The sequence below is a fragment of the Daucus carota genome, chromosome 3 (genome assembly GCF_001625215.2).
Source record: "Daucus carota subsp. sativus chromosome 3, DH1 v3.0, whole genome shotgun sequence".
NCBI lineage: Eukaryota > Viridiplantae > Streptophyta > Magnoliopsida > Apiales > Apiaceae > Daucus > Daucus carota.
The window spans coordinates 58,051,822-58,071,080 of NC_030383.2; the positions used below are offsets into that span (position 1 = coordinate 58,051,822).

The 19,259-nt window shown below is 31.2% G+C and overlaps 3 protein-coding genes across 3 annotated transcripts; all 3 read left to right on the top strand.

Moving 5' to 3' along the window:
- Positions 1-6,474: 6,474 nt before the first annotated feature.
- Positions 6,475-7,659, top strand: LOC108212764 (F-box protein At3g17710-like). Its single transcript, XM_017384478.1, has one exon. The coding sequence runs from the start codon at positions 6,475-6,477 to the stop codon at positions 7,657-7,659; it is 1,185 nt and encodes a 394-aa protein (XP_017239967.1).
- Positions 7,660-11,724: 4,065 nt separating this feature from the next.
- Positions 11,725-12,930, top strand: LOC108212765 (F-box/kelch-repeat protein At3g23880-like). The gene has a single exon (XM_017384479.1). It carries the CDS (start codon positions 11,725-11,727, stop codon positions 12,928-12,930), a length of 1,206 nt encoding a protein of 401 aa, XP_017239968.1.
- Positions 12,931-17,946: 5,016 nt separating this feature from the next.
- Positions 17,947-18,558, top strand: LOC135151584 (putative F-box protein At3g16210). The gene has a single exon (XM_064090140.1). It carries the CDS (start codon positions 17,947-17,949, stop codon positions 18,556-18,558), a length of 612 nt encoding a protein of 203 aa, XP_063946210.1.
- The last annotated feature ends 701 nt before the right edge of the window (positions 18,559-19,259 follow it).

Below are 19,259 nucleotides of genomic sequence, written 5' to 3' on the forward strand. Positions count from 1 at the left end.
TGGAGCTGCAGCCTACATGCCATTGCATCTCTGCATCTCAAGAAAATTCTCCAATTCGAATTATAAATTCCTGATTAAGAATTATTAATTCCTGATTAATTCCTGTAATCCTATGTGACTGTTTGATTTTTGAAATTTGATTAATAATTATAAATTTTCTAAAATAATACCCCTTCATCCCATTTTAAGTGTCTTGTTTTGACTTTCAAAAGTTAAATTGACCAATTTTTGACCAAGTATAAAGAACAAATTCGTTATTATTTAAAAAATTAAAAATTACATTTCATAGTATATTGTATTTATTTTATAATGATATATTTTTTTATTTGTATAAATTATATTATATGTATAAATCTCAGTCAAAATTTGGTCAATTTGATTATTCAAAAGTCAAACATGACACTTAAAATGGGATGGAGAGCGTATGTTTTATATTAAATTAATATATTAAATATTATTATAATACTATGATAGGGCATGAAACAAATATGATCTTCTCAATTAATCAACGTCACTCATTAATACGGGTACCTCAACCGATTAATAACGATTCTCGACTTTTACGATCATTAACCGTCCTAAATTTTGTTATAGACCACGTAGCTTGTCCGCAAAAATTCTTGCTAAAGTAAAAATTAGAGTTTCGTCCGAGTAGTCTCGATTATAAGATCTCCAGTTGCATAGATTTGCAAGAGTAAGAACAAAAACAATCTATATGGAGTGTTGTCCAGCATGTGTAGTGATGGGTACTGCTTAACATTCTGTCTGAATTAAGGAGATTACAGAGCCAAGTAGAAATTCCAAAACGGGAAGAGAAATAAAGAATTGTCTGGAAATGGCAGTGAGCAGTTGGTAATTAAGCATTTCTCAGTCATGTCGCATTTTTTGGGTTCTCGAGCCCACTCACTTTTGCTGTTTCACGGATTTCGTGGATTTCTCTCGGGGTCCAGTCCAGTTCCACTCAATCAGTCGTTCGTATGTTTAAAAGTTCATTCCACAGTCCTCAGCTAGATTTCAAGTTTTGATCACTAATATCGGGCCTGGAACAACACACCAAGCAGTTGGGCTGCTCAAATGAAATTCTGGTCTGTATTGCTCGTTTTGTCTTATAAATTTTGGTCTCTGTTTCCAATGGCGGATCTGACTATAAAGTTAAAGGGGTCAATTTTTTTGTAAAAAAAATTAAGAGGGTCACAAAAAAATTAAGGGGGTCAATTTCAATTTTACAACCTAAAAATATGTATAATATTAAAAAAAATTTAAGGGGGTCAGGTGCCCCTACTAAGATTCGCCTCTGTCTGTTTCTTAGGTTGAGCTGCATAACAATATGGCCAACTTAAATTTTTATGCCCATTTTTGCAATGCGAAGGGGTTAACAGCGGGAATCAGATTTTCACAAGCGAGCATTAAAGATGGATAAATCGAGGAGTAACTGGATTGATCCGGAATTAATAAAATGATTAATTAAATAATTAGAAATTTAAGTAGCATAGTGAGTCACGAAATTGAAATTAATCTGTGATGAATCACCGTTTTCTTAGAACAATGCTCGCCGAACTGCCTTTTAAGAAGGGGTTTTACAATTAAACTCTGGGAGTACAACTTTACATGGAGCAGTAGCACCAACTTCGATTATCAAAAACTAGATACAGTTGAACCTCGATTAAGTAATAATCAATAAGGTAATATCCTCATTAAAATAATATTTTTTTCTAATCCAAACATAATATAAATGATGTATTTTTACTCAAAATAAAATAATAAACTCGATAAAGTAATTTTTTTGTTGATACCAACCTTATTACTTTAAAGAAGTTTAACTGTAAAATGATAAATCGAGTGTTTACGTAGTAGCAAGTGAATTCTGGGATTCTATTTTGGAGCTCTAACATATTTCTTGCGCAACAGCGATGCACGCATGCTAACAACTACTCCTATAAGAAATCAGATTATTACCAAAGTATCTAGCTGTATGCACATTTAACGGAAGGAGAGAAACAAGGTTCCACATATTTAACAACTCCCGCTCCTCGGGTTCTCCTAAAGAGGATACACACCAACTCCACCATTATCATCAAAGCAAAAGTTAAAGAAAGAAAAATAACGGATTCTCTTCTCCACTACTAATTAATCTAATCATTCAGGAGCTTGTTTGCTTGGACTTAAAATCCGAATTTTAAGTCATTTCCAACTTTAATATGAAAAGTATCTATTTGTGTAATAAAACAGAATTCAGCTTAAAATTAAAAATAAGCCAAAAACTGATTTAAAGCATGAAGTTAATTTTAGATACTTTTTCAGTGTCTTATTTTTTTATTTATTTTTGATGAAAATTATTTATAAGTTACAATTTTCCTATAAATCACTTTTATTTTAATTATATTTTTAATAACTCATAAATTATTAATACCTCAAAATTATCGAAACAGATGTTTTAAGTCCCATCTAAACTCAGCTAAACGGCTCCTAGTCACAGCAATCAATTCCTATGGGGAAAAAATGGAGCGTGTGAGACAGTCAAAAATCATCTTTTTCCTTGCACTCCACTTTCTGTTCATCTTTTCTTTTAAGAAACACTACTTAATCAGGTTTACCTTAGACTGATCCTTTCAAGAATAGCCAAATCAGTGTGTTAACAAAGATCATTGGATTCCAAGCTTCATCCTCAATGTTCCTCAGAAGCCCCCTTTCGACCACAAGAAAATTCTTGACAAGAGCTATACAAAATGTCAAGTCCTTCTTCAATGAAGCTACTTATCAGAGGCTCCCGAAGACCTCTCCTATGATGCCGTTTTCTTGCATTGGCTGCCACGGTCTGGACAAGACTCTCAGCCAAAGGTACACAGAATTGGACAAGTTCTACACCGATTTTACTAATGAGCATGTCATAGACAACCGACAAGACTCAAAATCATCGACGTCTAGGAAATGTTCGGGACATGCAAGCATAGCATGTAATGAAGATTATGATCAAGTGGAGGAATGTATCAGGGATGATCATAACATGAAGAAGAGGAAAATGAGCCAAAGAGTTGCACCATCAAACACTTGTAAAAGTGTAGTTACAAGAGAAGAAAGGAGGTTTTTAGTGGCAAGAAAGTTGATGGAATTGAAAGTTGATGTGGAGGATGCGATGGACATTGAAGAAGTTCTTCATCACTACTCTCACCTTACTTCCCCGGTCTACATGGAGATTTTCGACCAGTTTTTCATTCACATTTACGGCGACCTCTTTAAGCAGTTTTCAAGGCAACAGCTCATATTGAGACCGGCGACTTGAAGGTCTACTTTGTAGACGTATATTCAATTGAGATTTTAAAGAATTTTATATAATTTATGGATTTTAATGGATTGTATTTGATTTCGATTTTATGTGGATTCTAGATAAAATATCGTGGAATTGATATAAAGTTTTAAGATTTAAGGATAATGTTTCAAAATCTCATAGATTTTGGTGAAATTTCAAAAAACTTAAAATACACGAACAATCCGAAATATAATTATTAAAATTCCTAAATAAGTTAGTACAAGAGCTTGTGTTCATCACCTACATTTCTAAGCCAGTTCAGAATTATCAAAATTCATAGCTACATGAATTTAAAAATGTATGTTCACTTATTTTTGTAAAATATCGAATGAACTGCTAGAAAGTACTTATCAAATCCAAAGTTGAAAGTTACTTCTCAAATCTAGAGTTGATAAGTTTTTTGGGAATTTACCAAAACTACCAATTTTTATAAGTATTTTGGTAAATTTATTATTTTTTGAAAATATTTGCAAAAATATTAATTTTTCAAAAATATTTGCAAAAGTACAATATGCAACTAGATGTATATGAATACAACCCCCGTTAATTAGCCCCGTACGGGTTGCAAGTATGGTCGTATTTGATTGCAAGTATAGTTCACTTGGTTGTAACGAGTTGTATATAGTATTTTTGCAAATATATTCAAAAATTTAATATTTTTTATAAAATATTTGGAAAGTATTTTGTAAAATATATTTTAGACTTAGGTATTTAGGAGAAAACCCCAAATTTTTAATTGTATGTTTTAGATATTTTTTCTCTAACAATGAACTTTCTAATATATTATTCGAATGATATTAGGATTATTGTTATCATAAGATAGAGGACAAATATCTGCTCTTCAATTCCGAATCAAAACTAATTTATGTTTTCTTATGTAGTTCTTTGTTAGCATAAGAAGTTATACAGTCTTATATAAGGACTCGTAACTTTGTCCAAAGTTTAATATCAAAAATGGCCATTACAAGATCCTTAACCAAAGAAAGCAAAAGCAAGCAACAATCTTGTTTCTGTCCTGCCTCCAGAAGTTATCGAATGGGAGATACTGCCTAGACTTTCTGTAAAATCACTTTTGCAATATAAGTCTGTTTGTAAATCCTGGAATTTGCATATCTCAACCGACCATAACTTCGTCAAGTCGCAGCTTCATCATAACCCCTGCAGAAACTCTCTCATACTGCATCATGGACTATGTCATGAAAGTTACTCTAACTCTTTGGTAGTTGGCTGCATTGATGGATTAGTATGTGTCTTCCGTTGGGTCGGCGATGCTTCAAAAGTATTGGAAATTGCGATTTGGAATCCTGCCACAAATCTGTGTTTGGTGATGCCTCCTCTTCCGAAGAGAAGTGTTGGAAGATATGATGTCCTTTTAGGATTTGGTTATGATTCGGTGGAGAATGATTTTAAGGTAATTTATGGCTCCCTGATCGAAGAAAAACCATTAGCAGTTGATGTATATTCATGCAAAGCTGCTCGTTGGAAGAAAATTGCTCCCTCCAACATACTTTACCGCGGGGAAATTTATCAAGGAAGGAAGCCAATAATTTTCAATGGATCTCCTTTTTGGTTGATTTGGACGAGGCAGGACGCGGAAATCAGTCTGGTTGTGATATCGTTTGATGTTCGCCTCGAGGTTTTCAGGTTGCTGCCTAGGTTCAGTTGTATTCACAATAACTACTTAAAAACATTTGTTCTCATGAATTTCATGGATTCTTTTGCGATCATGGTCTACGATGAAAGAATGTATTTTCTAGTACCAATTGATGTTTATATTTTCAATCAGAGAAGTAGCGTTTGGAACAAGAAGATATCTATTGGACCATTCATATGTGAAGAGCCAAATATTTTGTTGCATAGCATAGTACCGTGTTCTAGGAATGGTGACATTTTATTTCTGAATGCCCATGGTTGCAGATTATATGGCGTCAATCCCAAAACCCATACAATCAAATTACTTAAAGACGGCTCCTTTCCAGAACAGATCACATATAACTGCTTCAACTACTCAGAAAGCCTGAGTTTTGTTAAGGGGATGAAGCCCCTTTCCGACAAAAGATATGAAGGCAATTTCATATTTCTTCACTGAGAGACACTAGAGCTTGCCCCTAGTTATCAATATATATGATTCAGTACATGTTTTCTACTTAGAACCTGCTTCTTTAATTATTGTGCCTTTTATTCTGAGTTTTTTCATTTACTGAGAAAATTTTGGAATACTACTATCAGTCAGATCTATATACTTGATGTACAGTGAGATTCGTCGTAAAACAGTCAAGAATCATCTCTTACCTTCCTCTCCATTTTCGCTAGCTGTTCTTGTGAGCACTAGCTATACTTATGTTCAATGTCTCTAAAACGCTCCCTTTGCAACACAATAAAATTCTGTACAAGAACCAACAAAGTGTCAATATTTCTTCAAGAAGCTAGCTACTTATCAAAATCTTCCAAAGAACCCTCATCTTTCACACCAAATTTTTATATTTGTCAACTATAGTCCATATGTGGATACACAGGTAGCTACTAAAATCCTATTAAAAAAACCAACAAGATTTCTAATTTCTGTATCTGTATCTGGCCCTGTCGAATGGTGCTCAATTTCTGGCTGACATTTCACCTTATGTTCTAATTGTTCAGGCTCTTGTGTAACAATTTTAAAGAGTTTAACGAGAATATAACATAAATTTAATTACGAGTGCATTTATTTTTATTTATTTTAATTTTATAGATAAGTGAAAAATTTATATTAAGTTAGTTTTGTACAAATTTATTTTCATTAAGTTTAATATTACATTATTACTTTTATAATACAAATTTTGTTATTATTTTTAAAGACGCGAATTTAACTAAATATATTTGTCATAATTCATAGTTACATAAACTTAAAAAATTGTATGTTCACTTAATTTTGTAAAATATTGGATGAACCGCTAGAAAATTACTTATCAAATTTAGTTGATTAATTTAATAGTATGCTTTAGATACTTTATCAATATATTGTTCTAATGATATTAGGATTACGGATACTATAAGATAGAGAGGACAAATATCTGCTCTTCAATTCCGAATCAAAACTGATTTATGTTTTCTCATGTAGTTCTTTGTTATAAGAAGTTATACAGTCTTATATAAGGACTCGTAACTTTGTCCAAAGTTTAATATCAAACATGGCCATTACAAGATCCTCAACTAAGAAAGCAAAAGCAAGCAACAATCTTGTTTCTGTCCTGCCTCCAGAGGTTATTGAATGGGAGATACTGCCTAGACTTCCTGTGAAATCACTTTTGCGGTTTAAACTTGTTTGTAAATCCTGGAATTTGCTTATATCAACCGACCATAATTTCGTCAAGACGCAGCTTCATCATAACCTCAGCAGAGACTCTCTCATACTGCAGCAAGAAAGTTTCTATAACTCTTTTGTAGTTGGCTGCATTGATGGATTAGTATGTGTCTTCCGTTGGGTCAAGGATGCTGCAAAAGTGGATATTGCGATTTGGAATCCTGCCACAAATCTGTGTTTGGTGATACCACCTCTTCCAAAGAGAAGTGTTCGAAGATATGATGTCCTTTTAGGATTTGGTTACGATTCGGTGGAGAATGATTTTAAGGTAATGTATGGTTCCCTGACCGAAGAAAAACCATTAGCAGTTGATATATTTTTATGCAAAGCTGCTTGTTGGAAGAAAATAGCTCCCTCCAACATCCTTTACCGCGGGGAAATTTATCCAAAAAGGAAGCCAATAATTTTCAATGGATCTCCTTTTTGGTTGAATGAGAAGAGGCAGGATGCAGAAATCATTCTGGTTGTGATATCGTTTGATGTTCGGCTCGAGGTTTTCCGGTTGCTGCCTAGTTTCAGTTGTATTGACAAAAACAAATTAAAAACATTTGTTCTCATGAATTTCATGGATTCTTTGGCGATCATGGTCTACGAAGAGGGAATGTATTTTGTAAAACCAATTGATGTTTATATTTTTAGTCAGAGAAGCGGTGTTTGGAACAAGAAGATATCTATTGGACCATTAAAGTTGAAGGAGATTCCTATTGGAAAATTAAGAATACCTGAGACAACTATTGAGCTGCATAGCTTAAAACCTTGTTCTTGGAATGGTGACATTCTATTTCTTAATGCCCATCGTTGCAGATTATATGGCGTCAATCCCAAAACTCATACAATCAAATTACTTAAAGACAGCTCATTTGCAGAACGGATATATAATTGCTCCAACTACTCAGAAAGCCTGAGTTTTGTTAAGGGGATGAAGCCCCTTTCCGACAAAAGATATGAAGGCAGTTTCATATTTCTTCACAGAGAGATGCTGGAGCTTGCCCCTAGTTATCAATATATATAATTCAGTACATGTGATTGAAATCAAATGTGAAACCGGCCAGTACTACACATAGATATCATTGTCTTTTTGAAGGCAATGGATTTTGAACTTGTAATACCTTTTTCTGAATGGATACAGAGTACACTACTGACATTAATACTTTAACAGAACACAATATTCTTCTCTCTTTCTTTTCACTATCTTGTATCTTACTCAGTTAGATTAGAGCAAGTCCAACAGTGTCCTAGTTGGAGCCTTAAATATAATATATTAGAGCAAGTCCAAGAGTGCCTCAAATTGTTGTCCTAAGTTAAAATTTAGGGCATTTGATAAAAAAAACTGCTCCAACAATGTCCTAGTGATGCCTTATATCACTAGGACAACTCCATCAAGCCTTATTTTTGAGGCACACTCTCTCCTTGCCCTATCTCATATTTTATAATAAATATCTATCTACACCCTCTTTCTCTCTCTACTTTCTATTATGTTTTAATGAAGAAAGTGAACTTTCAATAATAAAATATTAAACAAATAGAGAAAATAAGGCACATTGTTGGAGTTGAAGTTGGTTGAATATGTCCTAAACTACTAGGACATAATTTTTTATATTATATTTAGGGCTTCAACTAGGACACTGTTGGACTTGCTCTTATGTCCTAGTAGTTTAGGACATATTCTACCGACTTCAACTCCAACAATGTGCCTTATTTTCTCTATATGTTTAATATTTTATTATTAAAAGTTCACTTTCATCATTAAAACATAATATAAAGTAGAGAGAGAAAGAGAGTGTTGGTAGAAATTTATTATAAAATATGGGATAGGGCAAGGAGAGAGAGTGCCTCAAAAATAGGGCTTGGAGAGGTTGTCCTAGTGATATAAGGCATCACTAGGACATTGTTGGAGCAACCTTTTTTATCAAATGCCCTAAATTTTAACTTAGGACATGATATAGGGCTTCTCTTGGACTTGCTCTTACTCCCTCCATCCCAAATTAGATGACCACTTTGACTTTGGGCACACAATTTAAGGTTCATTGACTGTATTTTTAAAATTTTATTTTTGCTAATAAAAATTAAAATATGAAATTTTTATTTACAAAAGAAAAAATAAATTTCGGAAATAGACGGTCAATGCACCTAAAGTTACGTGCCCAAAGTCAACTAGTTCATCTAATTTGGGATGGAGGTAATAATTAATCTTAATTTAGTCATACGTCAATTTAAAATATTCAAATAATTGATGACTCTCTTGAAACTGTCTACTCCCTTATTTGCCTATATACACTACTATGGGTCCTGTTCCCTGACATGTGGTTGTCAGGAAACGTTTATTTGACAACCTACTCCCCAGCCGTTGGATCGACGATCCAACGGCTGGGACAAAAGATTCAGTTTTTAAGTGTCCGCGGTTAAAAACCGCGGACACTAGGTCTTTCCGCGTGTTTCTCCTGCGGACACACATGCCTATCCGCGGTTAATAACAGCGGACAACACAGATTGTGAAAACCCTAAGTGTCTACTTCTAAAAAAATATGAAATTATACTCTCTTTTTTTTTTTTGAATTTATGGATTTAGATGATTATTATGATTAAACTAATTTTGTTTTGAATAAATAACAATTAACTTTATTTTATATTATATGTTTAGAATTCTTTGTTTATATATTTTTAATAGTTAGTAGATTATTATTAAAATTATCATTATTACCTATACATTCTAATCTTAGTATTTTATCATAAATTTAATTGTTATTTTTTTAAATTTTTTTTATTGATTGACTAATTTTTTTGTGAATAGTTAATATAGAATTTTTATTCTTGTCACATATTATATATTATAAGTATTATTTATTTTTTGTGTTATATAAAATATATTTAAATTCAATTTATTTAACAAAAATATAAAATGCTACTTAGACAATGTATGTTTTTAGACGTTTATGCTAAATATTTTTGTATTTTCTCGATCCTTCTTGCTTTCTAGCTGCATGGTTTGCTGTTTATATTGTTTTTTTCTTTTACTTTAACAAGCTTGTGTAATGTTGTAAAAGACTTTGTGGTTAGGGTGATATTTATGTACTTAAAGAGAATATATAATAAATATTATTCTCTTTTATGTGGTATATATAACACATAAATATTATTCTCTGTAAAATATATAAATATTATTCTTTTTATTGGATATATATACCACATAAATATTATTCTCTTTTAAATTAATTTAAAACTTAAAACAAGAAAAACGTCTAAAAAATATACATTGTCTAAGTAGCATTTTATATTTTTGTTAAATAAATTAAATTTAGATATATTTTATATAACACAAAAAATAAATAATACTTATAATATATAATATGTGACAAGAATAAAAATTATATATTAACTATTCACAAAAAAATTAGTCAATCAATAAAATAATTTAAAAAAATAACAATTAAATTTATGATAAAATACTAAGATTAGAATGTATAGGTAATAATGATAATTTTAATAATAATCTACTAACTATTAAAATATATAAACAAAGAATTCTAAACATATAATATAAAATAAAGTTAATTGTTATTTATTCAAAACAAAATTAGTTTAATCATAATAATCATCTAAATCCATAAATTCAAAAAAAAAAAGAGTATAATTTCATATTTTTTTAGAAGTAGACACTTAGGTTCACAGTCTGTGTTGTCCGCTGTTATTAACCGCGGGTAGGCATGTATGTCCGCGGGAGAAACACGCGGAAAGACCTAGTGTCCGCGGTTTTTAAGCGCGGACACTTAAAAACTGAATCTTTTGTCCCAGCCGTTGGATCGTCGATCCAACGGCTGGGGAGTAGGTTGTCAAATAAACGTTCCCTGACAACCACATGTCAGGGAACAGGACCCCACTACTATAACCACAGACACGGTATTCTTGTTGTTTATGATAATTTTACACTATCATTTTCATAAATAAGTCGCTTATTTTCGAGAAATTATAAATACTTTTTTCCAAAATAAACCAAAGTGTACATCTGGCTTTTATCTCTACTTGATAGATTACTATGTACAAGGATGCTTTAAAAGTATTTATATAAATTTTTTAGTTGACTTCGGGTTTGTCTTTTAAATATTTTATAATATTAATATATGTTAATAATAGTAGGTTAATCTTTTTATTTTTTAACTAATTGTAAATTATATTTAAAAGGATAACAGTGGAGTTTATATAGTGTTTTTAATGTTTAGTGATGTAAGAGTAAGAGAACTCTACTTATTACAGACTTTTGGTTATAAAGTGACATAAATAAACATAACCAAAATTTTGAACTACAAATTATACTACTCCCTCCGTCTCCTTTTATATTTCCTTGTTTGACTTTTGATCAGTCAAATTGACTATATTTTGACTGAAATTTTACATATATCATATAATTCGAAAAATAATAAAAATATGTCATTAGAAAGTATATTTAGTGTATTTTAATATGCAATTTTCAGATTTCGAAAATAATGAAGAGATAATTTGTAATGTTTAGTCAAAATTTGGTCAATTTGACTGGTCAAGAGTCAAATGGTGACATGTAAAAGGGGATGGAGGGAGTATTATTTATTGCTTTCTGTTTGTCTTGGAGTAGACAAAATAAAAATTAAAAAAGGTTACAGAGTTTTCTATATTGTAAATAGGTACTAGAAATAATATTTATTTTATTATATTTTTAAATATATTTTTTAAATATTAATATATGTTATTAATAATAATTTTCTTTGACTAATTATAAATTATATTTTCCATAATTTTTATTGTTAAAATTTATAAAAATTGAATATTATTAATCTATAAAAAAAAGAATATTAGATTGACGAAAATTTTGAACCACAAATTATAGCAATGTTGATGTTTTAAATAATTTTTCTCTAACAAAACTATTTAATATATTGTTAGAATGATATTAGGGTAATAAATACAATAAGATAGAGAGGACAAATATATCAGCTCTTCAATTCCGAATCAAAACTGATTTATGTTTTCTTAGTGGCTCTTTATTATAAGAAGTTATACCCAACTTATGCCTACTCGTAACTTTGTCCAAAGTTTAATATCAAACATGGCTATTACAGGATCCTTAACCAAGAAAGCAACAGAAAGCAACAATCTTGTTTCTGTCCTGCCTCCAGAAGTTATTGAATGGGAGATACTGCCTAGACTCTCTGTAAAATCACTTTTACAATATAAATCTGTTTGTAAATCCTGGAATTTGCTTATCTCAACCGACCATAATTTCGTCAAGTCGCAGCTTCATCATAACCTCAGCAGAGACTCTCTCATACTGCATCAAGTAAGTTTCTATAACTCTTTTGTAGTTGGTTGCATTGATGGATTAGTATGTGTCTTCCGTTGGGTCAAGGATGCTTCAAAAGTGGATATTGCGATTTGGAATCCTGCCACAAATCTGTGTTTGGCGATACCACCTCTTCCAAAGAGAAGTGTTCGAAGATATGATGTCCTTTTAGGATTTGGTTATGATTCGGTGGAGAATGATTTTAAGGTAATTTATGGTTCCCTGATTGAAGAAAAACCATTAGCATGTGATGTCTATTCATGCAAAGCTGCTTGTTGGAAGAAAATTGCTCCCTCTAACATACTTTACCGCGGGAAAATTTCTCAAAAATGGAAGCCAATAATTTTCAACGGATCTCCTTTTTGGTTGATTCGGAAGAGGCAGGACGCAGAAATCAGTCTGGTTGTGATATCGTTTGATGTTCGGCTCGAGGTTTTCAGGTTGCTACCTAGTTTTAGTTGTGTGGCCACTAAAAACTTCAGAAAATTTGTTTTCACGGATTTCATGGATTCTCTTGCGATCATGGTCTATGATGTGGGAAGGTATTCTGTAGAACCAATTGATGTTTATATTTTTAATCAGATAAGTAGTGTTTGGAACAAGAAGATATCTATTGGACCAATTATATGTAAAGAGCCGGATATTAAGTTGAAGGAGATTGCTATTGGAACATTTATAAGAATACCTGAGACTATTATGTTGCATAGCATAATACCGTGTTCTAGGAATGGTGACATTCTATTTCTGAATGCCCGTAGTTGCAGATTATATGGCGTCAATCCCAAAACCCATACAATCAAATTACTTAAGGACGGCTCATTTCCAGAACGGATATATAATTGCTTCAACTACTCTGAGAGCCTGAGTTTTGTTAAGGGGATGAAGCCCCTTTCCGACAAAAGATATGAAGGCAGTTTCATATTTCTTCACAGAGACACGCTAGAGCTCGCCCCTAGTTATCAATATATATGATTAAGTACGTGTTTTCTGTTTAGAACCTGCTTCTTTAAATAATTGCGGTTTTCATTTTGGGTTTTTTCATTTAGTGTGAAAATTTTGGAATACTAATATCAATAAGATCTATATACTTGATGCATTGATGAGCATTCTTCGATCTTAATTTCAGGTATTGAGTATCTTAATTGATTGATATTGCGTATTAGATTTGTTGTAAAACAGTCAAGAATCATCTCTTACCTTCCTCTCCATTTTTGCTCGCTGTTCTTGTAAGAACCACTACTTAAACAAGAGTAGCTTCAGTTAAGCAAGAGTAGTTTCTTTCTTGTAAGAAAGATAACAGAGTATACTGATGACCATAATACTTAAAAAGAATAATACAGAACATACTCCTCTCTTTCTTTTCATTTGTCTATCTTGTATCTCTTCCTTGAAGCCTCTGTATCTGTATCTGGCCCTTTCGAAAGCTAGTGTTAGCATGATGGACTTAATTGTCCTAGATTTTTATATTATCTGTTAATGTCTCGTTTTAAAATATTAAAATAATTGATGGCTCTCTTGAAACAATCAGTAGCAAATTTAACAGATAGAACCTGTCTACTCCCGTAATTTGCCGATATACACTACTGTAACCACAAACACCGTGCTCTTGCCGTTTGTTATAATTTTACACATCATCTATACTATTATATACTTATATATAATAAAATAAATATTTCTTACCAGTTTTATTTGTAGAATCATATAAACCACAATTTACACTTTCACAATTTTTTTACAATATTTTTAAAATTAATAAGCCGAATTTATACGAGGAACAAATACAAAAACTTTTTCTTAATTTAAAATGGATTCTACCTTCTTATTGCATGTTTATAATTCCTTTTCTTAATTCTAAACAAATTATGTTTATCAATATTAATCTAGAACCATATAAGTTTTCTGAAAAATATTTAAATCACATTATAATAATTCTAATATAAAATACATTTATAAATATAATCTGATAGGAGTTGGCATAACGTATTCTACTCAAAATATATTAAAATTTGATAAAAAAAATTTAATTACTTTGGCATGATACATACGAGAAAAGGAATGGCTTGATTACAATAGTTTATTTGAAGCCATTAATGGTAGTGATGGTGTATTTACAACAGTTCTAACTTACAAACAAATCATAATTTCGAATTTTATTTTATTAAAAATTTTAATTTATTATTTATAAATTAAATAATTAAAAAGCTCTCGTGCTTGCACGGGCTATAAGCTAATTATATACTTATATATAATTATCGTAAGGGAAATAATTTGGACGCATGGTTGTTCGGTCCTAAACCTTATCATCCGTTGGATCGAATATTGAACAAATAAGCACCGTTAGATTAAAACAAAATTAACTTATGTTCCATTAGGTAACTGATATCTACTTGCATGTTTATAATTCCTTTTCTGAATCCAAAGCAAATTCTGTCTTTCACATGTTTATGATCCAAAACAAATATTTTTATTATTAAAGATAAATGTGTTAGATTAAGTCACTCATAACCGTTAAATCATGGAAAACTAATATTTTGGATTCGATTCAAGTAAAATTTATTTAATTGAAAATTTTAATTTATTATTTGTAAATTAAATTTTCCCCACCATTTAAAATATATTTAAAAAGTTTTTAAATAATTAAAAAGCTCCCGTGCCTTACACGGGATATAAGCTAGTACTATTAAAACCGAAACATTAAAAATTTGGTCGGTCGGTACTTGGGCTAAAATACAGACCTATCTATATAACCAATTTTTTTTTTGATTTGGGCCCAAGTACGGGCCTATCTATATAACCAATTAATCCTTTTAAAATCGAAAAATTAAAGTTTGGTAGGTCAATACTTGAACCAAAATACGGGCCTATCTATATAACCAATTATTCTGGGCCTATCTATATAACCAATATTCTTTTTAATTTGGACCAAAGTACGGGCCTATCCATATAACCAATTAATCCTTTTAATTGAAATATATTACCTTTTTTATAATTCTGATTGAAAAACTCAATATTCTACAATAACATTGAGAAACATGGTAATTACTTTTTTTAACTAAAGTATATTATCTTCTTATAAATTTTTTAACTAAAAAAATCAATCTTTTACAATTAATACGGACATGGGCGACATATTTATACGTAAAGATGTGTGCCAAAAGTCTAAACGTCAAATAATAAAAAAAGTAGAGGGTGTATTATTATATTGGTCGGGCGGTCGGTACTTGGGCCGAAGTATGGGCATATCTATATAACCAATTATTCTTTTTAACTAAAATAAATTATCTTTTATAAATTTTTTAGCTAAAAAAACTCAATATTCTAAAATAATATCGAGCAACATAGTAATTGCCTTTTTAATCCAAACGTATTATCCTTTTCGGATTTTCTAACTAAAAAAATCGAGCTTTTGCAATTAACACGGACGACATATATTTTAAAATATAATATCATTAAATATAATTATTAATAAATAACATGTGATATTATTCGACCAAAATACATTAATAACACTATTTTTAATACTATAATGATCTCACATTAAAAGAAATATTACAAATCTATCATATACTATATATTATTACACTATTAAAGCCGAAAATAAAAAGTTCAGTTGGTTGGTTGGTCAGTTAGTTAAGTTTGGTAAATCGGTTAGTATTCGATCCACGGAGTTCTTGAATTTATAATATGTTATAGTATATTTTTTATTATCTATTAAACCAAAACATTAAATTTAGATTAGTATGGTGGGTTCGTATTTGGTTTCATCGTTTCTTTAAATTATAAAATGTTTTATATCATATTATTAATTATTAATAACGAAATATTAAAACGTTGATTGGTTAGTTTATATCTGAGTTTATAGGCCTCCTTAAATTATAACATGTAAAAAAAATATTTTAACATTCACATTAAAATATATAGTTCGATCTAATTTTTAATTAGCCATTTGACGGACTTAACTATGAAGAATTTATCCAACTGTTAAATAAAATATTTATTCAACCACATTATTCTATCATAATTTTACTTTTACAATAAAATTAGGTAAATTTAAAATACATACGATAAAATAACAAATATGTTAACCGCCCGTGCAATATAAGCTAGTAAGTTATTTATTTTCAAAAAATTATAAATATTTTTTTTCAAAATAACCAAAGTATACATATGACTTTTATCTCTGCATAAACTCGTATAGTTGGCTGCATCGATATATTAGTATGTATCTTCGGTTAGCACAAGGATGCTTTAATTGTAATATTATAATATTATTTTTATAATAAAATTTCATTATTATATTTAAAGACATACATTTATGTGATTAGTTCCTTTTTGGGCAAATATAGGATTATGGATATTCATATCCTGAGATGGAGAGGACAAATATCTGCTCTTCAATTCCAATTCCGAATCAAAACTAAATTATGTTTTTTCATGTAGTTCTTTATTAAAAGAAGTTATACACAACTTATGTCTTTATAAGGACTCGTAACTTTGTCCAAAGTTTCATATCAAAAATGGTCATTACAAGATCCTTAACTAAGAAAGCAAATGCAAGCAACGATCTTGTTTCTGTCCTGCCTCCAGAAGTTATTGAATGGGAGATACTGCCCAGACTTCCTGTGAAATCACTTTTGCGGTTTAAATCTGTTTGTAAATCCTGGAATTTGCTTATCTCAACCGACCATAGTTTCGTCAAGACGCAGCTTCATCAGAACCTCAGCAGAGACTCTCTCATACTGCAGCAAGAAAGTTTCTATAACTCTTTTGTAGTTAACTCTGACTTGACAAACAGAAACTCGAAGAGAATGAAGTCATTGTCCATATTGCAACATATAATAAAAGTATTGAAACACAAGACATCCGTCAATTTGATATCAAATTAGTTTTGGAAAGTTAATTAACTTTGTCAAACTACAATATTAGTTTGTCAAACAACTACAACACTACTGTTATATTTACAAGAACTCCAAATATAATTATATATAATGTTTGCCTATTAGATTGAATATAACAATTACGACTTAAAATTTTGAATTTTATTCGAGATTAAAGACACTATAAACGAACTTATATGTGTTGATCTTGAATATTATTTTCACAATTTAAAATTCAACAAACAATATACTGATTTTATTAAAATAAAACATATTGTTAGAGTTAAGTTTCGTAAAGTCCACATTTAAGCTGTAGTAAGTACCGGTCATAATCTTTTAGTTTAGTCGTAAATAATATTTTTAATTATTCAAATTTATATATAATTTATCATCTTTAAATAGTTTTAAATATAATTATCAATTAATCATTAACATCTTTCAACTCCAACAATCATTAAGATCATTATTCTCTTATGAGTTATATTTTAGAACATATATAGTGTTAGTGATTTATAAAATTATTGTTTTATTTTTTTATTGCAACGATTAAATCGTAGAATATAATCCGCGGATTGTCGAATGTTTACAAATATTGTGGATTAAACAAATTAAAATTAAAACGAATAGATTATTTTTAAATAATTTTGAACTCCGATACTCTTTATTTTGTGAACTCCATAGAACGGGGGCCCATATTGTTATAAAATAAATTTAAAATAAGATCAAATTTTAATATATAGAAAGTCTTATTTTCAAATAACAATAATTTAAATATCATTAAAAAACAATAATTATAATAATTATAATAAAAATATGATAATATAATTAAGAAAAAATTATCCTTCCAATAAATAATAAATTTTAAAAATTTATTTAAACTCGTGCTTGGCACGGGTCATCAACTAGTATATTGTTCAAATAATAATAGGATTATCGATACCCTGAGATAGCTAGAGAGGACAAATATCTGCCCTCTTTTTTTTTGTCACAAACAAATATCTGCTTTTTAATTCGGAATCAAAACTGAATTATGTTCTCATGTAGTTCTTTATTATAAGAAACTTATGTCTTTATAAGGGCTCGTAACTTTGTCCAAAGTTTAGTATCAAATATGGCCATTACAAGATCCTTAACCAAGAAAGCAAAAGCAAGCAACAATCTTGTTTCTGTCCTGCCTCCAGAAGTTATCGAATGGGAGATACTGCCTAGACTTTCTGTAAAATCACTTTTGCAATATAAATCTGTTTGTAAATCCTGGAATTTGCATATCTCAACCGACCATAACTTCGTCAAGTCGCAGCTTCATCATAACCCCTGCAGAAACTCTCTCATACTGCATCATGGACTATGTCATGAAAGTTACTCTAACTCTTTGGTAGTTGGCTGCATTGATGGATTAGTATGTGTCTTCCGTTGGGTCGGCGATGCTTCAAAAGTATTGGAAATTGCGATTTGGAATCCTGCCACAAATCTGTGTTTGGTGATGCCTCCTCTTCCGAAGAGAAGTGTTGGAAGATATGATGTCCTTTTAGGATTTGGTTATGATTCTGTGGAGAATGATTTTAAGGTGATTTATGGTTACCTGATTAGAGAAAAACCATTAGCAGTTGATGTATATTCATGCAAAGCTGCTCGTTGGAAGCAAATTGCTCCCTCCAACATACTTTACCGCGGGGAAATTTTGTTGAGTGGGTTCAACCCAAGTCCCACATCGGAAAGATAAAGAAAATTTATCTTGAATATAAGCAGCCAAAGAACTCCATTAGTATGAGGCCTTTTGGGAGGAGCCCGAAAGCAAATCCGTGTGGGCTTGGCCACGGCCCAGAGCGGACAATATCATACTAATGCGGAGTTAACGGGTGTTGCGCGGCCCAAAAAGTGGTATCAGAGCGAGGTTAAGAAGTTGATCTTGGGGTTGCGGGCTGCAGTTGTGTGATGTGGGGAGGCTCTCCAGAACTACGATTGGAGGTCTTGGACGGCTTGTGTCGAAAGTCTTTCCGACAAAGGTGGTCGGACGGCGTGTCCCGCAAGATGAGGAATCAATGAGTAGCGGCGGTATAAGAGTCACAAGATTGGTGGTTCTTGGATTGAGGGGAGATTGTTGAGTGGGTTCAACCCAAGTCCCACATCGGAAAGATAAAGAAAATTTATCTTGAATATAAGCAGCCAAAGAACTCCATTAGTATGAGGCCTTTTGGGAGGAGCCCCAAAGCAAATCCGTGCAGGCTTGGCCACGGCCCAGAGCGGACAATATCATACTAATGCGGAGTTAACGGGTGTTGCGCGGCCCAACAAATTTATCAAGGAAGGAAGCCAATAATTTTCAATGGATCTCCTTTTTGGTTGATTTGGACGAGGCAGGACGCGGAAATCAGTCTGGTTGTGATATCGTTTGATGTTCGCCTCGAGGTTTTCAGGTTGCTG

Excerpts from the sequence above, each read along its gene's own strand:
- LOC108212764 (XM_017384478.1), top strand. The coding sequence starts at position 6,475 with ATGGCCATTACAAGATCCTCAACTAAGAAAGCAAAAGCAAGCAACAAT.
- LOC108212765 (XM_017384479.1), top strand. The coding sequence starts at position 11,725 with ATGGCTATTACAGGATCCTTAACCAAGAAAGCAACAGAAAGCAACAAT.
- LOC135151584 (XM_064090140.1), top strand. The coding sequence starts at position 17,947 with ATGGCCATTACAAGATCCTTAACCAAGAAAGCAAAAGCAAGCAACAAT.